The sequence below is a fragment of the Babylonia areolata genome, chromosome 8 (genome assembly GCF_041734735.1).
Source record: "Babylonia areolata isolate BAREFJ2019XMU chromosome 8, ASM4173473v1, whole genome shotgun sequence".
NCBI lineage: Eukaryota > Metazoa > Mollusca > Gastropoda > Neogastropoda > Buccinidae > Babylonia > Babylonia areolata.
The window spans coordinates 20,205,247-20,220,386 of NC_134883.1; the positions used below are offsets into that span (position 1 = coordinate 20,205,247).

Genomic DNA, 15,140 nt, shown 5'->3' on the forward strand with positions numbered 1-15,140 from the left:
CATGCCTCCACACATACACAAACAACAGATACACAGGCAAACATCCACACCTCCACACATACACAAACAGATACAAGGGCAAGCATTTACACATGCATACACCATGCACAAACATATCTGGGCAAACATCGACACTTACACACACACACACACACAATCATGCATAAACAAAAATTCAGTAAATTAATAACCGAGGAATGTTTGCAGAGGGTGAACCACGAAAGAGGGCACAGTTGTCCGTGGGCAGCAGCAGTGAAGTGTCACTGAAAGTGACAGAAACGGATATTTCTGATCTCACTGCTTCCATTCGCAGTCCATCTGGCCGGGAAGAGCCGTGTCTGCTCAAACGTCTGGCCAATGGCCACTTAGGTTAGTAACTCTTCAGATTTTGTTGTTTTTATTCATCCAGGTTTCCTTTTTTTTTTTCTTTTATTAAAAAAAAAAAAAAAAAAATTACATTTTTTACATTTTTAACTCAGGCGTTTTCTAAATTTGCAGTGGAATATTGAGCTTCCAACGAAAGATTGAATCCTATTTTTTGGTTTATGTGTCCTGTCTCTCTTGTCTGTCTGCATGCCTTTTTTTTTTTTTTTTTTTTTTTTGCGTACCTCCTCCTGTGTGCTTCTTTGTGAGACATAATTCAGTGGCCATATATCACTGGGTTTTTGTCTGTATGCTTGCTGGTTTTTCCAGAAATTATTATCAGTGTGTGTGCTGGTTGTGTGTGTTTATGCATGATTTACACATGTTTTAACTTACTTGTGATATTAGACAGGAAAAGTAGGTACTCTGAGCATTATGTGCATATATGCATGAAAAATGTCACTTGTTGGCCTGTATCTGAGTGAAGAAAAAAAAAATCATAGATATGTTATTAAACTTGACCAAAAAAAAAAAAAAAGGGGGGGTGGGGGGGGGACCCTGGTCTAACTTACTCTAAATTATAATCTTAAACAAAGAAAATTATGTAAGAATCATTTAGAAAACAGATCCCATAGGGCCAATCTTCAAAGTTTGATCAAAATCAAAAAGTACTGAAGCATTCTGAAAAATACAGTCAGAAACCTGTTGAAAATCTGAAAATGTTATTTGAAGAATGGACAGACAAAAAGCAGATGAGGGCAAGTGAAACTTTCAATTGCCCCACAGGTGCATTTTTTATTTCAGCATAACATTGTTTGAAGGGCATTTAATTAAAGTCTGTAAAAATTCAGGTATGTTTTATATGAATATTTTAGACTTTTCTTTTTCTTTTGGCAGGTTTGTTTAAGAAAAAGAAGTGACTTCCTGGAAGTTTTAGAAAGCAGCTCAGAAAAAAAAAATGGTGCATGAATTTTTGGAATGCTGTGTGGTTAAAGAACATATAATTCAGAAGATCTTTATTAATAGTTTTGTTAAATGTTGTGTGGTGGTGTTTTCATCATATTGTTTTTTTGAGTTACAATGTTGGCCAGCTGTATACACCTGGTAACTGTAATAAATTATACAACCTGCTGTGCACTTCCTCTTCTGATTGTTGCATGCCTTCGCTAAGCCATTTTACCTTCCACACTCTGAAGCTACCACTGTAGTGACTACTTTCTATCACTCCCTCCCCCCCCCCCCCACACACACACATTCACACATATAACCCCCAACTGTTTGCACAGATGAGGGAAATACTGAGATAAAGTGAAATCATTTTTGAACATTTGACAGATTGAGGTCAGACACGAGTCTTGAAAAAAACGCTTGGTGCAGTGTAGACATACTGCCTTCAAAACTCTGGTTGTGTTCCAGAAAACATGATGAGTGGAATTTCAATTACCAGCATCTTCTTATCATTGTCAGTCTGAGTTTGGAAGATTAGGGAAGAGGTGGTTGCCTGCTTCTTTGGTTCCTCTTTCTCTCACTCCCCCCCCCCCCCCCCCCCCCCCCACCTCCCTTCTGTCTCTCTCTCTGTGTCCCTCTTCCTCCCTCTCTCTCTTATCTTGCACCCTCCTTCCCACCCTCTCTCTCTCTCTGCCTTGATCTCTGTCTCAGTACAATGTAGTAAAAAAAAATTGTCTGATTGAAGTTTCAGCCCAAGACTTTAATCTATTTTTGTATCTTTGTAGTGTTGATTTTGGCGATAGGAGAGGTCTCTCTCTCTCTCTCTGTTTCCATTTCTTCCCTTATTTGTTTTGTATTTTAGCTATTTTGTCAGTGTTTGGGAGAATTTGAGATCTTGTTCATTTATTTATGTATGTATAAAACAAAACAGAATTGCCAGCTCCTGTTACTGCACAACAGACAGTGATGAAAACTAACACCTGTTTCTTTACCTGAAAGTGGAGTGAAATATTTTGTCTTTGTAATTTTGGGGTAGAGGAAGAGAAAAAGTTGGAAGGAGGCAGGAAGGTGAATGTGGAAGTGAATCATGAATGGTACAGGCTGTGGGTGTTTGTCATCATATATGAAAAAAAAGGAGAAAATGATACATGCACCTGTACAAAAATACTTCAGTTTTGACATGAGGGTAGGAGGGTAGAGAAGGAGGTGACTGGTTATTCCATCTTTCATTGACGCCCCCCCCCCCACCCCCCCCCCCGGCCCCCTGGCCCCTCAAATCCCCACATCCACCCATACCTGTTACATTCCAGATTCCCTCTCCTCCCCTGTACTTCCTTGCACCCCCATCCCCCTCTTCTCTTTGCACTTGCCTCACCCATTCTTCCATTACTGTTGAGCTGTGTACGCACTGGTATTTCTAAATGGGAAAAAAGTTCTTTTTTTTTTGTGGGTTTTTTGTTCCCTTGCTGGAGGTGTTCCAGTTCCTTTTGAGTGGTTGTTGCTTGTGATTTATTTTATTTTATGTACTTACTGTCTGCAATGTTTCCGGATGAAGAAATTGTTTGTCTGAATTATTCTTGGAACTAACTGATAGTTGCACACACTTGCCTACTCACGCACACACACACGAACATAACCCACACACACACACACACACACGTGTGCGCGCGCGATGCATCAAGTATCATTAATCATTTTCTGTTTTTTCTATTTGTTAAATCGTTATATGCTGTATTCCAGTCCAGACAATGCCTACTTTGTCATTGACAGAGAATTAGAAGAAACTTCACACACAAAGCATGTTCAGAACTCTTGGTGTAAAGATGAGAGGTTTTAAGAGAGTGCTCATATGGCAAATATTTTGACAGGTTTTGATAACTGTTTTGGCAGCATGGTTTCTCTCTCTCTAACATTACACTCTTAAGTAATTAAAAATCACATTTCTCTTGAGTTGTTTTAAAAATAGCCAATACAAAACCCAGCCAACAGTGTCCTAATGATACAATCAGCTCAGCACAGAACACCAGGGGCACTTGTGGGTTGGCTAGCAGACAAGGGGTGAAGTGTTTAAAGTTGATTATCTAGCGGAAATCAGCCAGGATGCCAGGGATATTTCTGAAGTCTTGAACAGTGTCTTATCCTTAAAACAATTATGTGCTTCTGTTATCCTCCTCTTTTGTCTTTGTTGTTGATTTTTCTCTCGTATTATTCACTTATTATCTTTACTATTTTTTTTGTTTTTTGTTGTTGTTTTTTTTACTCATATTTAATTTGTGTGGATATTTGTAAATTTGAATTTGGTAAATTGACATTTATTTTGCAAAGAGTCCAACTTTTTTGATTTTATGTTTTATGTGCGCATGTCAGTGCTTTTATAATTTTTTCTCTTTTTTTTCTTCATTAATTTGGAGCATCTGTTTGAGTTATGCCCCCCATTTCCTGCCATTTCTGAAGAGTTGGTTAAATTCACATTTCATGGTTACAGTTTAGACCCATCTTGAGTGATACAGCTAACTGGAAGATTGGGAAGGGGATTTCTGGAGAACTGGACAAAGTTCATATCATGTGGTCGAGTTTTCATGAAGTGCCTAGAAAAATTGAAACACATTTCATCTTTAATTTGAAAAGTTGATTGTGAAATGTGTGACTGTGAAGTTAGAATAGACACAATCACAGTTTTTCATAGTAACAGAAAACACACATCTTTAAATGTCTGGTAATTTTGATACTAGTTATTTTGAAGTGATTTTAAATTTTTTTACTGAGCTATTCTTAGGGCAGAAATATTTTGGAGGGGCTGTTTTGTAATAGATTGTTTGTGTGTTTTGCATTATTGAGCCATTACTTTACATTGATAAATTGTGGTGTTAATTTCAGTTATATCATGAGTGGTGGAGACGCATAAAACCCATTATAGTGATTCCACCAGTAATGATGCAGACAGATAAAGCTTGCAGCAAATTGATCACCTGATTAAATTTTATATCATGACTATAAGTGTCCTTCTCACTCCATCTTGTGTCTCGCAAATGCCTGTGGCTTACATCTCAAGCTAAGTTAACTGCCTCAGCTGAGTTCCAGTTGTCTGGTCTCATGACCTATGTGCGCTGTGAACTCTGCTTCTGAATTTTACCTGTCCTTCCTCTTCCCTCCATTTGTCCCCCAGACATTGTTTTCTCCCTGTATAAAGTAATGGTATACAGAAGGTTCATCATTTCCTGGCTTTATTTGCTGGTGAGGTAGCTGGTTTAATTGGTTGACCATTCACTTGATTTATAAAAGTAATGGGGTGTTGTGGTTTGAAGGGGTATGTGGTTTACAGTGTCCTATTCCTTTATGCCTCAACAGGTATGACCACTTCTCCCCTCTCTCTTTTGTGCATCCACCAATCCCTGCTCCCTTCAGGATTCATTCTGCATTTTGTCATGCATTCATCTCATCCTCCCTCTACTTTTCCTACATTCATTACTCTCTGTCTCTTTGACTTGCCCTATTCTCTGCCTTCCCTCTGGATTCATCCTCCTCCCTTCCCATTTGCATCGACTTTCCTTCAAGATGGCATATTCTTCCTGTTTGACCTCTTTCCTCCTGACTTTACTGCTCCTCATCACAAGATTACCACTTCCTAATCAGCATGGATTCGGTACCCCATCCCTCCCTTCTTCCCTGATTCACACCTCCCCTTCTCTTGCTGGCTTTACCTGTTTACATTCTGTTCTCCTTGTGAAATGCTTTTCTCTTTAGCAGCTTGAAGGGATTAACTGTTGCTGCTTGAGGCATTCAGACAAACATCCACGTGGCTTGGTTGTGGGAATGCAGGGTTTAAATGTTGACTGAAATGGTGTGCACACATTTAGGTGAACTTTGTGAGGTGCCAAACAGGTAGTCTTTTTCGTTGGCAGGCTTGATCAGGAATCTGTCTGAAATCTGGATGTTTGGGATATTTGTGTGTGTGTGTGTGTGTGCGTGCATGTTTTGGTATATAGCCACCATGTCTGGTTTGTGTGTGTGTGTGTGTGCTTACGCTTGGCTGGGTTTTATATTTAGGTCATGAATGTAAGCTGTGGATGTGATTGACAAGAGAGGAGAGGGGAGGAGGGGGCAGTGGCAGGGGCACTGTGTGTCAGCAACCTTTAGAACTGTAGATTTAGCTGGTTGCTTTACTGCATCCCCGATTTTTAACAGATAGCAAGTATTTGTTGGTAATGTTCGTATGGTTCATTATGTGAACTGAGTCTTTTTGTTTTACTTCAAGTTCGTCAGTGACATTTTGGTGTTTGTTTTGATGTTGAGGAATGGTTTTGGACATTATTTATAGTTTGGATCTTTGAGAGTGATATTTTTGGCATCTCTGTAGTCTCTCTCTCGTTTTGGAATTTTGGGAAGGTACTGTTTGCTTTCCTTTCTAATTGCTCCATTTGTCAAGAGGACTATTTTTGTTGTGACATTTCCATTGCATTGTTTGTCTTATGTTACAGCCTCTGTCTATTGGATTGGTTTTTTGTTTTTTTCCTCTCTTTTTAGAAAAAAAAATCAGATGTCTCTGTTGACTCAAAATGTTTCCCTCATTAAGTTTGATTGGTTGTTTTTGTTTTGTTTTTTATATGAGTGCCTGTTTACTGCTGGCCAATTAGGAGTGTGTTTTCCTTTCAGCTGTCATTTGAACATTCTCACCTGTCAGTTTAACTGTCTGTAACTTTTTCATATATCAGACTGACATTTCACCTTTCCTGAGTATCTTACCAACTTTCTAAGTTCAGTGTGGCCCCCAGTTTGTCTGTTGAAAGTGATGTGCGCAAAGGTTATACATCCCAAACCATGATCAGAAATCTGATCTGCTGTCTTTGAGTGGAGTACCATCTGTCTCTTTCCTGTTTACATGTCTGGTGTTGGTGAGAATGTGCTGAAAAACTGATCCACCTTATGTGTTGTCTGGGGAGTTGCTTGAGTGGGGAGAGAGAAGGGAAGGGGGAGTGACAATTACCTCAGGGTTCACTGGCCTTTTTGTATTTACCTGCCATTGTTAACCAACACAGGGGCATGACCACCGGGTGGTAAGCTGGATAATTTTTTGGGAGGGGGGGTGGGGGGGAGTATCAGTTCTGACTGTAACCTCCCGTTCCCTCCTTTCATTTTGGGGTTGGGTTTTTTTTTTGTTTTTTTTTGTTTTGTTTTTCATTGTTTTTTATTTTCTCTGCCTCACACTGTTGGCAATCTTCTTGAAAACTTGCTGGGGCTGTTTTTGTTCTTATCTAACCCCCTGCTGCCTCTCTCTGGCTGCCTCACCCATCCCTCTCTCTGTCTCTCTCCCCCTATCCACCTATTTCTCTCTGCCTCATTTTCTCTGTCTCTCTCTTGCTCTTTCTTTCTGTCTCTGACTATCTCCTTCCCTCTCTCTCTGTGTCTCTTTCAGTCTCTCTCTCTCTCTGTCTCTGTCTCCCAGCAGTTTTTGTTTTAGCTTTGGAGAGGTGATGGTGCAGGATTGTTCTGTTGGGTGCCTATCGTGTAGGATCATCTCTGTGATACTTGGGTTGGGTAGGAGAGGTTCAGTTTTGTATTGTTGTTGTCTCACCTGCCCATTGTCTTGTTTTAGATTGTATCTTTCTTTCATTTGGGGTGAATGGTACTGGTACATTTATCATCTTTTCTCATCACTCCTTTAGGTGAAACCCTGAGATTGTTGGAAGATTTTTCTTTTTCTTTTCTCCCCTATATTAGGTTTTTTTTCTGTTTTTGTTTTTCATCTGCTAACCTCTGTTTTATTTTACCTGCCTCTGTCCCTTATATCCCTTATCTTCTGATAGTTTTTCCCCTTCCTCTACCCTCCCCCCCCCCCTCCTATCTGCCTTCCCCACCCCTCTCTCCATGTCTAGCCACAGGCTCCCTCCCATTCCCATTCCCTCTACTGCCACCATCACCACCACCCTCACCTTGTCTGCTGCATTTATCTTTTGCCTTCCTTACACCTTCCTGCACCCAGATTGGCTAGCTCCTCCCCATCAACCCAAGATTTCAGCCAGTTCTAGAAGAAGATTATCAAGTAGAGACCGTCTGAGGTATCTGTAACTGGCCGTGTATCCTCCCTGAAGTCCTCATTCCCTCCCCTCCCAACCCCCCTCACAACCCCCTTCATCCCACTTCTCACCCTGCCTCCTATTCCTCTTCCAAAAAACCTTTCCTTTTTGAGAACACACTTTATGAATCAACCAAAGGTTGTGCACAAGCTGCTTTATTTTGGGGACAAAAAGGGTGAGGGGTGGGGGTTAAGGGTAGGGGAGGAGGTAAGTTACAAATATAGTTCCAAAAATCTATTCTTGGTGGTTAAAATTCCTGATGAGATTCTTCCAGAGATTTTGAGCAGGTTTGTATGTTGGGCTTGGAGGATGTCGTGGGAGGGAAGCAGAGCAAGCTGAGCATGGAGGTGGTAGTGGCAAAGGGGGTATTGGTAGAGTGAATCACTTCTGGACGGTGCTGAAGATGGGAAGTGTCTGATTTGTGGGTTTTGATTGCGGGTCATAGCTGTGCTGGTGGTTTGTCGAGAGAGGGTGTGTTTTCGGAACTCTTAGGTTTATCCCTTCCCAGCTTGAGAGTGTTTTGCTTTCCTGTTGAGCTTCAGAGTACTTTTTGGGAGGTTTTCTTGTGTGGTGTGGAGTTAATTGTGAGAATTTCTGAAAATGGCTACAAGAGAGATTGTTACTGTGAGAACAGAACGAAGATCTTCCACAACAACAAGGGGTATATGTACACTCACATTTGTTTTTATATATTCTTAATTAGTTGCAGAAACTTGTGATCATCTTTGCTTTCCTTTGCTCACTGAGTCTCTTGTTAACTCATTGTGAACCAATACTGCAGTCAACAGTGTAACTTTGGACTTAAGCCCACCCAACTGGACATAATTGTATGTTTGCATTTATCCAGCTTGAAACCCCATCCACGTCCTCTGCTCCTTTAGTGGGAGGGAAAAAATCTACGTAACAGTTTCCTTTGTGATGAATCTTTTACCAGAATTATCTGATTTATCTTTAAAATACATTTTTGAAAGATTATTTGGCATTTTCCTTTCTATGGCAGTTGCAGAAGCCAAAGAAGAACCAAACTACTCATTAAGAAATAGAAGATTTTCTAAGGTTCTAAGAAAGTCAAAGATTGTATTTAGAGTTCAAATTATTATCATTATTGCAGATTTGTAACAAAACCAGTGGATTACCTACATTAACCCTGTCAAGAATTTGCAAGGATGAAAAGTGGGCTGAGCTGGAATCAGTTTAAAAAAAAACAAACAAACATTACATTTGAATCAAATGCTCTGTTTTTGTTGCACTGCAGGTTTGGGCAAATAGTATAGAAAACCAGCAGATGAGGCCAAAAACATGTTTTTAAAAATGGTTATTCATATTGACTAATACAGTAATAGCGTGTATATGCACAAACAGTCAAGAAGATGTCGCAGAAATATTACTAAGCTGATATAAGCAGGATTTCTTAATTGTGGATAAATGAGAATGGGGAATAAATAGCAAAGAGGGAAAAAAAATTGAAATGACAGTAACAGCTCCATACAAATTATGCATGGTGTTAAGAGGAGAAGAGTCCTTTATGTGATATTCTGTTTTAGCCTGTTATTATGAAATGTTTGAAAATGTGGATTTGAATACAGGAGGTATCCTAGGTGCAGAAGTGTTGAGTGGAGAGAGAGAGAGAGAGAGAATAAAATGAAAATTGTAAGGTTGTATCAATTGCCAGTGCCCAGATAGAGGTAATTACTATTGCTGTTCAGTTAACTGATTGTGTATTAATATTCTCAACAAGAACAACAAATTAATGAAAATCATTCATACAGCACAGTTTCTCACCACTGTTCTTTATATTTATATTTTGATACTTTTGTCTCCAGCAGGAAAAGAAAAAAGGGGGGATGGTGGAGGTTATTGCAATGAGAAACTAGATATGTGTATGTAGGTTTATTGTGTGATGATTGTTTGATCATCATTATGCCCATCCTGTGTGGTCTGCTGACTTTTTTTTAATGTACAGAACAATCTTGTGGATGCCATCATATTGTTTTTGATCAGCTGTTGTTTTGTAATCGTTATCAGCACTAACAGCATCATCAATTTGCCTCATTGTTTTAGATCAGCTGTTGTTTTGTAATCACTGTCAGCACTAACACATCAATTTGTCACATTATTTAAATCAGCTGTTGTTTAATAATCACTGTCAGGACTAAACATCAATTTGTCACATTGTTCTTAGTTCAGCTGTTGTTCTGTAATCACTATCAGCACTAACATCATCAGATTTCCTGTGTTGCAGGCATCACCTTCACTCCCCGTGAGACAGGTGAGCACCTGGTCAACGTGTTCCGCAATGGCAAGCACATCGCCAACAGCCCCTTCAAGATCATGGTGGGTGAGAGTGAGCTTGGCAACGCCAGCAAGGTCAAGGTCTCCGGCAAAGGCCTGACGGAGGGCATGGCCAATGAGATCAACGAGTTTGTTGTGGACACAAGAGATGCTGGTGAGTTTATATATATATATGCTTGTCCCAAGTCAGATGCTTTAGTTTGGCATTTTAGCAGTACACTTCTTTTTTTTTTTTTCTTTCTTTCTTTTTTTTTTCCTTTTTAAAAATTTTTTTTTAAACATCATGAATAATTTTGCAGTTTAGATGTTTATTTGATATTATTTGAGAAAGATTTAGAGGACTGTTGCCAAATCTGTGTGTGTGTGTGTGTGTGTGTGTGTGTGTTTTGTGATTTTGATATGTCCTGTCCATCAGATGTTGTGCATTTTAGTTAAGCATGGCATTAATAATCCTTTCAGAAAGGAGAGATGTTGGTAATTCTGGCAGAACATTGATAATTACTTCTTCTGATAAAACAAAAACATTGAACGATTGTTAGCCTAACTTATCAGACAAGTAGCATTTAAGGCTGTTAGTGGGAATTTGCAGTGATTTTGTGATATTCTTAGATTTATTTATTTATCCATTTTATGATTTATTTTGCTTGATTGCATGGCAGTTTTAATTTTCTGTTGACTTTCATATGTGTCAGTGATTTTAAAAAGCAAACAAATCCTTATTTATCTGCATGCGAATCTGTTGACCTTACCAGTCCGGGGTCTTTCACTTTCTGAGGCCTTTTTTTTTTCTCTTTTTTTTCTTTTTCCCCTTGTTCTTCTGCTTTTTTTCTTCTCTTTTTTCTTCTTCTTCTTTTCTTATTTTTTTATTTTTTTTTTTTACTACTATCATATTGGATCTGGGACAGAGTTCCACCAACTAAATAAAAAGCCATTTGTGACATCCACCGTTCATGTTATGTAGGCTATGGGGGCATGAGCCTGTCCATCGAAGGCCCCAGCAAGGCTGACATTGAATGTCATGACAACGAAGACGGAACCTGTCGGGTCACCTACAAACCCACTGAGCCAGGGACCTACATCATCAACATCAAGTTTGCTGACCAGCATGTCCCAGGTGAGGACGCTGACAGTCTTTTGTAGCACACCTGTCATTCATATAAATAAAGAAATGAATACAATCTGGACTGATTGAATGTTTTTGCGCAACACATTTCCTCCCACAGTACACCATGTTTAGGGCTCGCCATGCTTATTGTGTAGCCTGCAGCACAAGGATTTTGTGACTTGTGGTCTGCTTTTTGTTTCTCTTGTTGTCAAAACAAAAGCATTTTCTGTGACCATAACCTTCTGGTGAAAGGAGGTAGATCTACCTGGGACGTAAGGAGTCAGTTGATGATGATTTGAGAGATATGTTTTGTATACACATGTAGATGTTTTTAAAACCAGGAGTGACTATGTATTATGCTTGACTGATGATGCTCAAAAAATCTTTTTATCCTTACTGCAGACCATGCATTTTTCTGTTTAATTGATTTCAGTATTTTATTTGAGTAAAAGAAGGGAAGGAAAATAAGATATAAGTTGGTGGGGTGAGGGGAGTGGGTTTTGCAAGTTGGCACTGATTTATGACGTAAACACATGTATGCGTCACTGTGTAAAGATAGCTCAGTTTATGAGAAGTTATTCGTCAAGATGATGCGTGATTTCTGTGAATGCAAATCACAGATAAGCTGGTTGGAAATGTTTCTAATCAGACAATTTACTAGCACTCATGACAGCATTTATTTTAAGACATAGATCTACGAGGTTATGACAGATGAGACTTAATCAACATATGTTAATATATGTTTTCACATAAATAATCTTAGCAACACTACATTGAAGATACCAGAATATTCTGGATGGGGAGGGATGGGGGGGTTCATGGGTTAGGTGACAGTAAGCCAGTTCCACTCTCTCTTCAGTAAAGTGATATAAAGTGAATGCAACTATAATATTGTATGCTTTCATATGCAAGATGACCTCTGCCTTAGTGTTAATCTTTCCATGATTTTAAAACCTTACATTGTATCCTTTCACACGTAAAACGAATGCTGCCTTGGTGTTAATCTGCCCATGATTTTCACACCTTACAGGCAGCCCATACAGTGTGAAGATTGGTGGAGAGCCCTCGGCCAAGATCACAGAGAGGATCACTCGCCACAAGGCGGCGGCTGATGTCACCCATGTGGGCAGCCAGTGTGAACTGAGTCTGAAGATCCCTGGTGAGTACTGTTGTTATCTGTGTGTGTGTGTGTGTGTGTGTGTGTGTGTTTGTGTGTCTTTGTGCATGTGTGTGCATGTTCTCTGTTGCATGTGCATGCTGGATTAGCCTTGGCTATCCAGCATTTCTAGCTGTTTTTGATCAAAGCGCCCATCAAAATTTTCAAAACCAGGAGGAAAATAATGGTTATATACATGCATGTGCACACACATTCACACACAAGCAGTTAGAAAGACAGAGAACATGTCTTGAAAAACCTCAAACTGTACAACCACATTTTGAGGACCAGTGAGATACCTTTTTGTTTCCTATTGCCCTGTGCAGCAAACACACACACACACACACACACACACACACACACACACACACACACACACTCTCTCTCTCTCTCTCTCTCTTGTCACTCTCTCTCTGTGTCTCTGTCTCTGTCCCTCCCCGCACCCACCCACTCTTGCCACTCATCATTCAGCTTCTTGCTCTCCATTCCATCTGTCTTCACCCTCCCTCCTTTCTCTCCTCCCTGCCCCTCTTTCCTCCTCTGAGTGAGTCAGACCTAAATATGAAATGAAAGAGAGTATGTGCTCCCAATCTTGGATAAAGATGTTTTATAGAGGCCTTGAAGAAGGCAGATAGTGAAAACAGCTGGGTGGGGGTGAGGAGGGGGGTGCTGGAGCTGAGAAAAGAGGGAAAGAAAAAAAAAAAAGACTTGGTGCTATCTTCATCTGGGTGTGAGACACTTGCGGCATGTCTGTCTGTGCAGTGTGACGTGTGTGCCTGTGTGTGAGCTTGTGCATGAGGATGTGTGAGAGTGTGCATGAGGATGTGGGTGTCTGTGTGAGTGTATGTGTGTGTGTGTTTTTGTGATGGGGAGATGTTGGAAAAGGGGGTGGGGGGGGAACAGGATCCAGAAGGAACTGGAAGTAAAAGCTGAAATTCAAGCCCTAGTAAAAGGATGGTGGGGGCAGGGGGCAGGGGTAGGGGGGTGTAGATAATTTTCAAGGCATGGAGGGTTGGGAAAAAACACACCCCAAAATGCACAGACTGTAAAGAGGGAGGGGGGGGGGGGGGGGTGGGGGGGGGGGGGTTGAAAGAAATGAGTCAGCATGGGTCCAGAACTGCAGAAAAACAGTTGAACTTGAAAGATAGGCAGTGAAGTCTGGCTGCATGCCCCCCCAGACTGTTGTTCCGACATGTGCAGTGCATTTTTCAGTGTTGCTTTCACTGATAAGCTTGATGCATGCATTGTGTATGTGTGGTACACTGACAGTGAAGGGTGTAGATAAGGGTGGGAATGTGTGCTTTGTATACACTGCTGGGAGAAGCAGCATATAATGCATCACACACAAATTATGGTATGATGTACACTGAAGATATATTTACATGTGTTTGTGCATAGGAGTTGGAACATTTGTACAGGTGCACACACTTAATCTGTCTTCTTCCTTCTCCCCTCTTTCTTTTCATTTTTGCATGAGGTCCATTTTGCTCACAGTATTGAGTTCTTATACGAAACTTTATTGGATGATATGTCCAAACATTATACTGTCATCCTACCTCTCACCAGACCCTCTTGAAAGTCTTTCCATAACCCATTCACTCATCCATGAATTTCAGTCTTGTGAATCACTTACTCCATCCTCAGGCATGTGTGTGCACACAGACACACACACATACTCTCTCTTTCACACACACCCCTCTCATATGCGTGCGCATATGCATGCACACACACACATGCACACACTATCTCTCTCCCTCACACTCAGGTGCATGCACATACATTCTTTGTCCCTCTTTCTCTTCTCCCCCCCCCCCACCCCATGGTAGATAACCACATCATTCCTTCACGCTCTACTCTTTCTTGCCCTTTTCCCGCCAACTACCACCCTTACTGTTTCCCCAAGGGCCTTAGTCCTGTCCCTGCTCATCAACAGTAATGCACAACATTTGCCTCATAACATTTTTGCAGCACCATGTACCCCTATCTTCTTCACCATAATTTGACTGAAGCTTCAAGTGAAGGAGACAGGGATGGGTGTGGAGTGGGGGAGGTGTGGGGGGTGGGAGGGGGTTGTTGACATTGTGGTGACTGGAGGCAGTCCAGTGCACTGGAAGCAGGAGCATGGTCGACCACTGTGGTTGAGAATGTAGCACATCGCTAATGTAAACTTGCAGACCCCACCGGGAATGCACCCACTGCCAAGAGCTTGTGGAAGTAGTGCCATTCTCATGGAATTAACTTTTGTCGGGAAGCACAGAGGAGGTGAATACACTTTGATGCATAGAGGCACACACATGCACTTGCTCACGTGTACAGGTGCAAGTGTGCATACACACTGCCACACACACACAAAGTGTTGAAACACTTCCATACATCAACATTTGATAAGTGCTATTATAAAAAGACCCCCCCAAAAAAAACAAAAAAACAACAACAAAAAACAAACAAAAAAAACAACAAAAAAACGTCAGACAAGAAAGCTGGAAGAATTTGAAGGAGTGTTACTTTGACAATCAGAATAATGGAAACATGAAAAATAGAACTTCCTTCCTTTCATCTCAGCAGTAGCTTCTGTGCTGAATATTTTGAAGCTTGGTTGAAAAGAGTCTTCTCAGGTTATAAAGCTATGGTTTAATCCATGGAGATGTTAATGTGCATACATATAACTTGCCTTCATCAACATAGAAATGCTCATTTTGATCTGCATGTGCACTTCCATACATGCTAGCATGCATGGGTGTATGTGTGTGTGTGTGTGTGTATGCATAGTCATCTGTTTGCATATATGCTTGAATTACATGGATGCACACACACTTGCTTACACACACATACAGGCACAAGCACAAAATCAACCAGCACAAACTCAGACACGCACACATCCAACTAGATAAATGAAACCATGGGCTTCATGCTACGCTGCCTTGCTGCCTTTTTTCCCTTCCAAATAACTTCAGCAGGTGGTCTCCTGGCAGCTTCTGTTATCAACTGAAGTCTTTCCTACGAAGAATAAATTGTCAGTACATTGTTGGCATACAAAAAGGCAGGAAGGCAGGGAGGCGTGCAGACACAAATACACAGACAGACACACCACCACACCACACCACACTACACCACACGTGGGCACACTGTCTCAGAAAGTTGGTGTTGTCTGTCTCTGTCTGTCTGTCTTTAACGTGGATCTGAGAAAAGCATTCCAGTGTCT

At 40.7% G+C, this 15,140-nt stretch overlaps 1 protein-coding gene across 4 annotated transcripts in view; it reads left to right on the top strand.

Annotated features, from left to right (window-relative positions):
- The window catches only part of LOC143284634 (filamin-A-like), a 200,330-nt gene that overhangs the window by 166,262 nt on the left and 18,928 nt on the right, over positions 1-15,140 (top strand). For all 4 annotated transcript variants that reach the window (XM_076591504.1, XM_076591507.1, XM_076591505.1 and 1 more), the window contains 4 exons: positions 208-369; positions 9,628-9,831; positions 10,639-10,791; positions 11,813-11,941. In XM_076591504.1, coding sequence (XP_076447619.1) covers positions 208-369; positions 9,628-9,831; positions 10,639-10,791; positions 11,813-11,941 — 648 coding nt within the window. The remainder of the gene's footprint in view (positions 1-207; positions 370-9,627; positions 9,832-10,638; positions 10,792-11,812; positions 11,942-15,140) is intronic.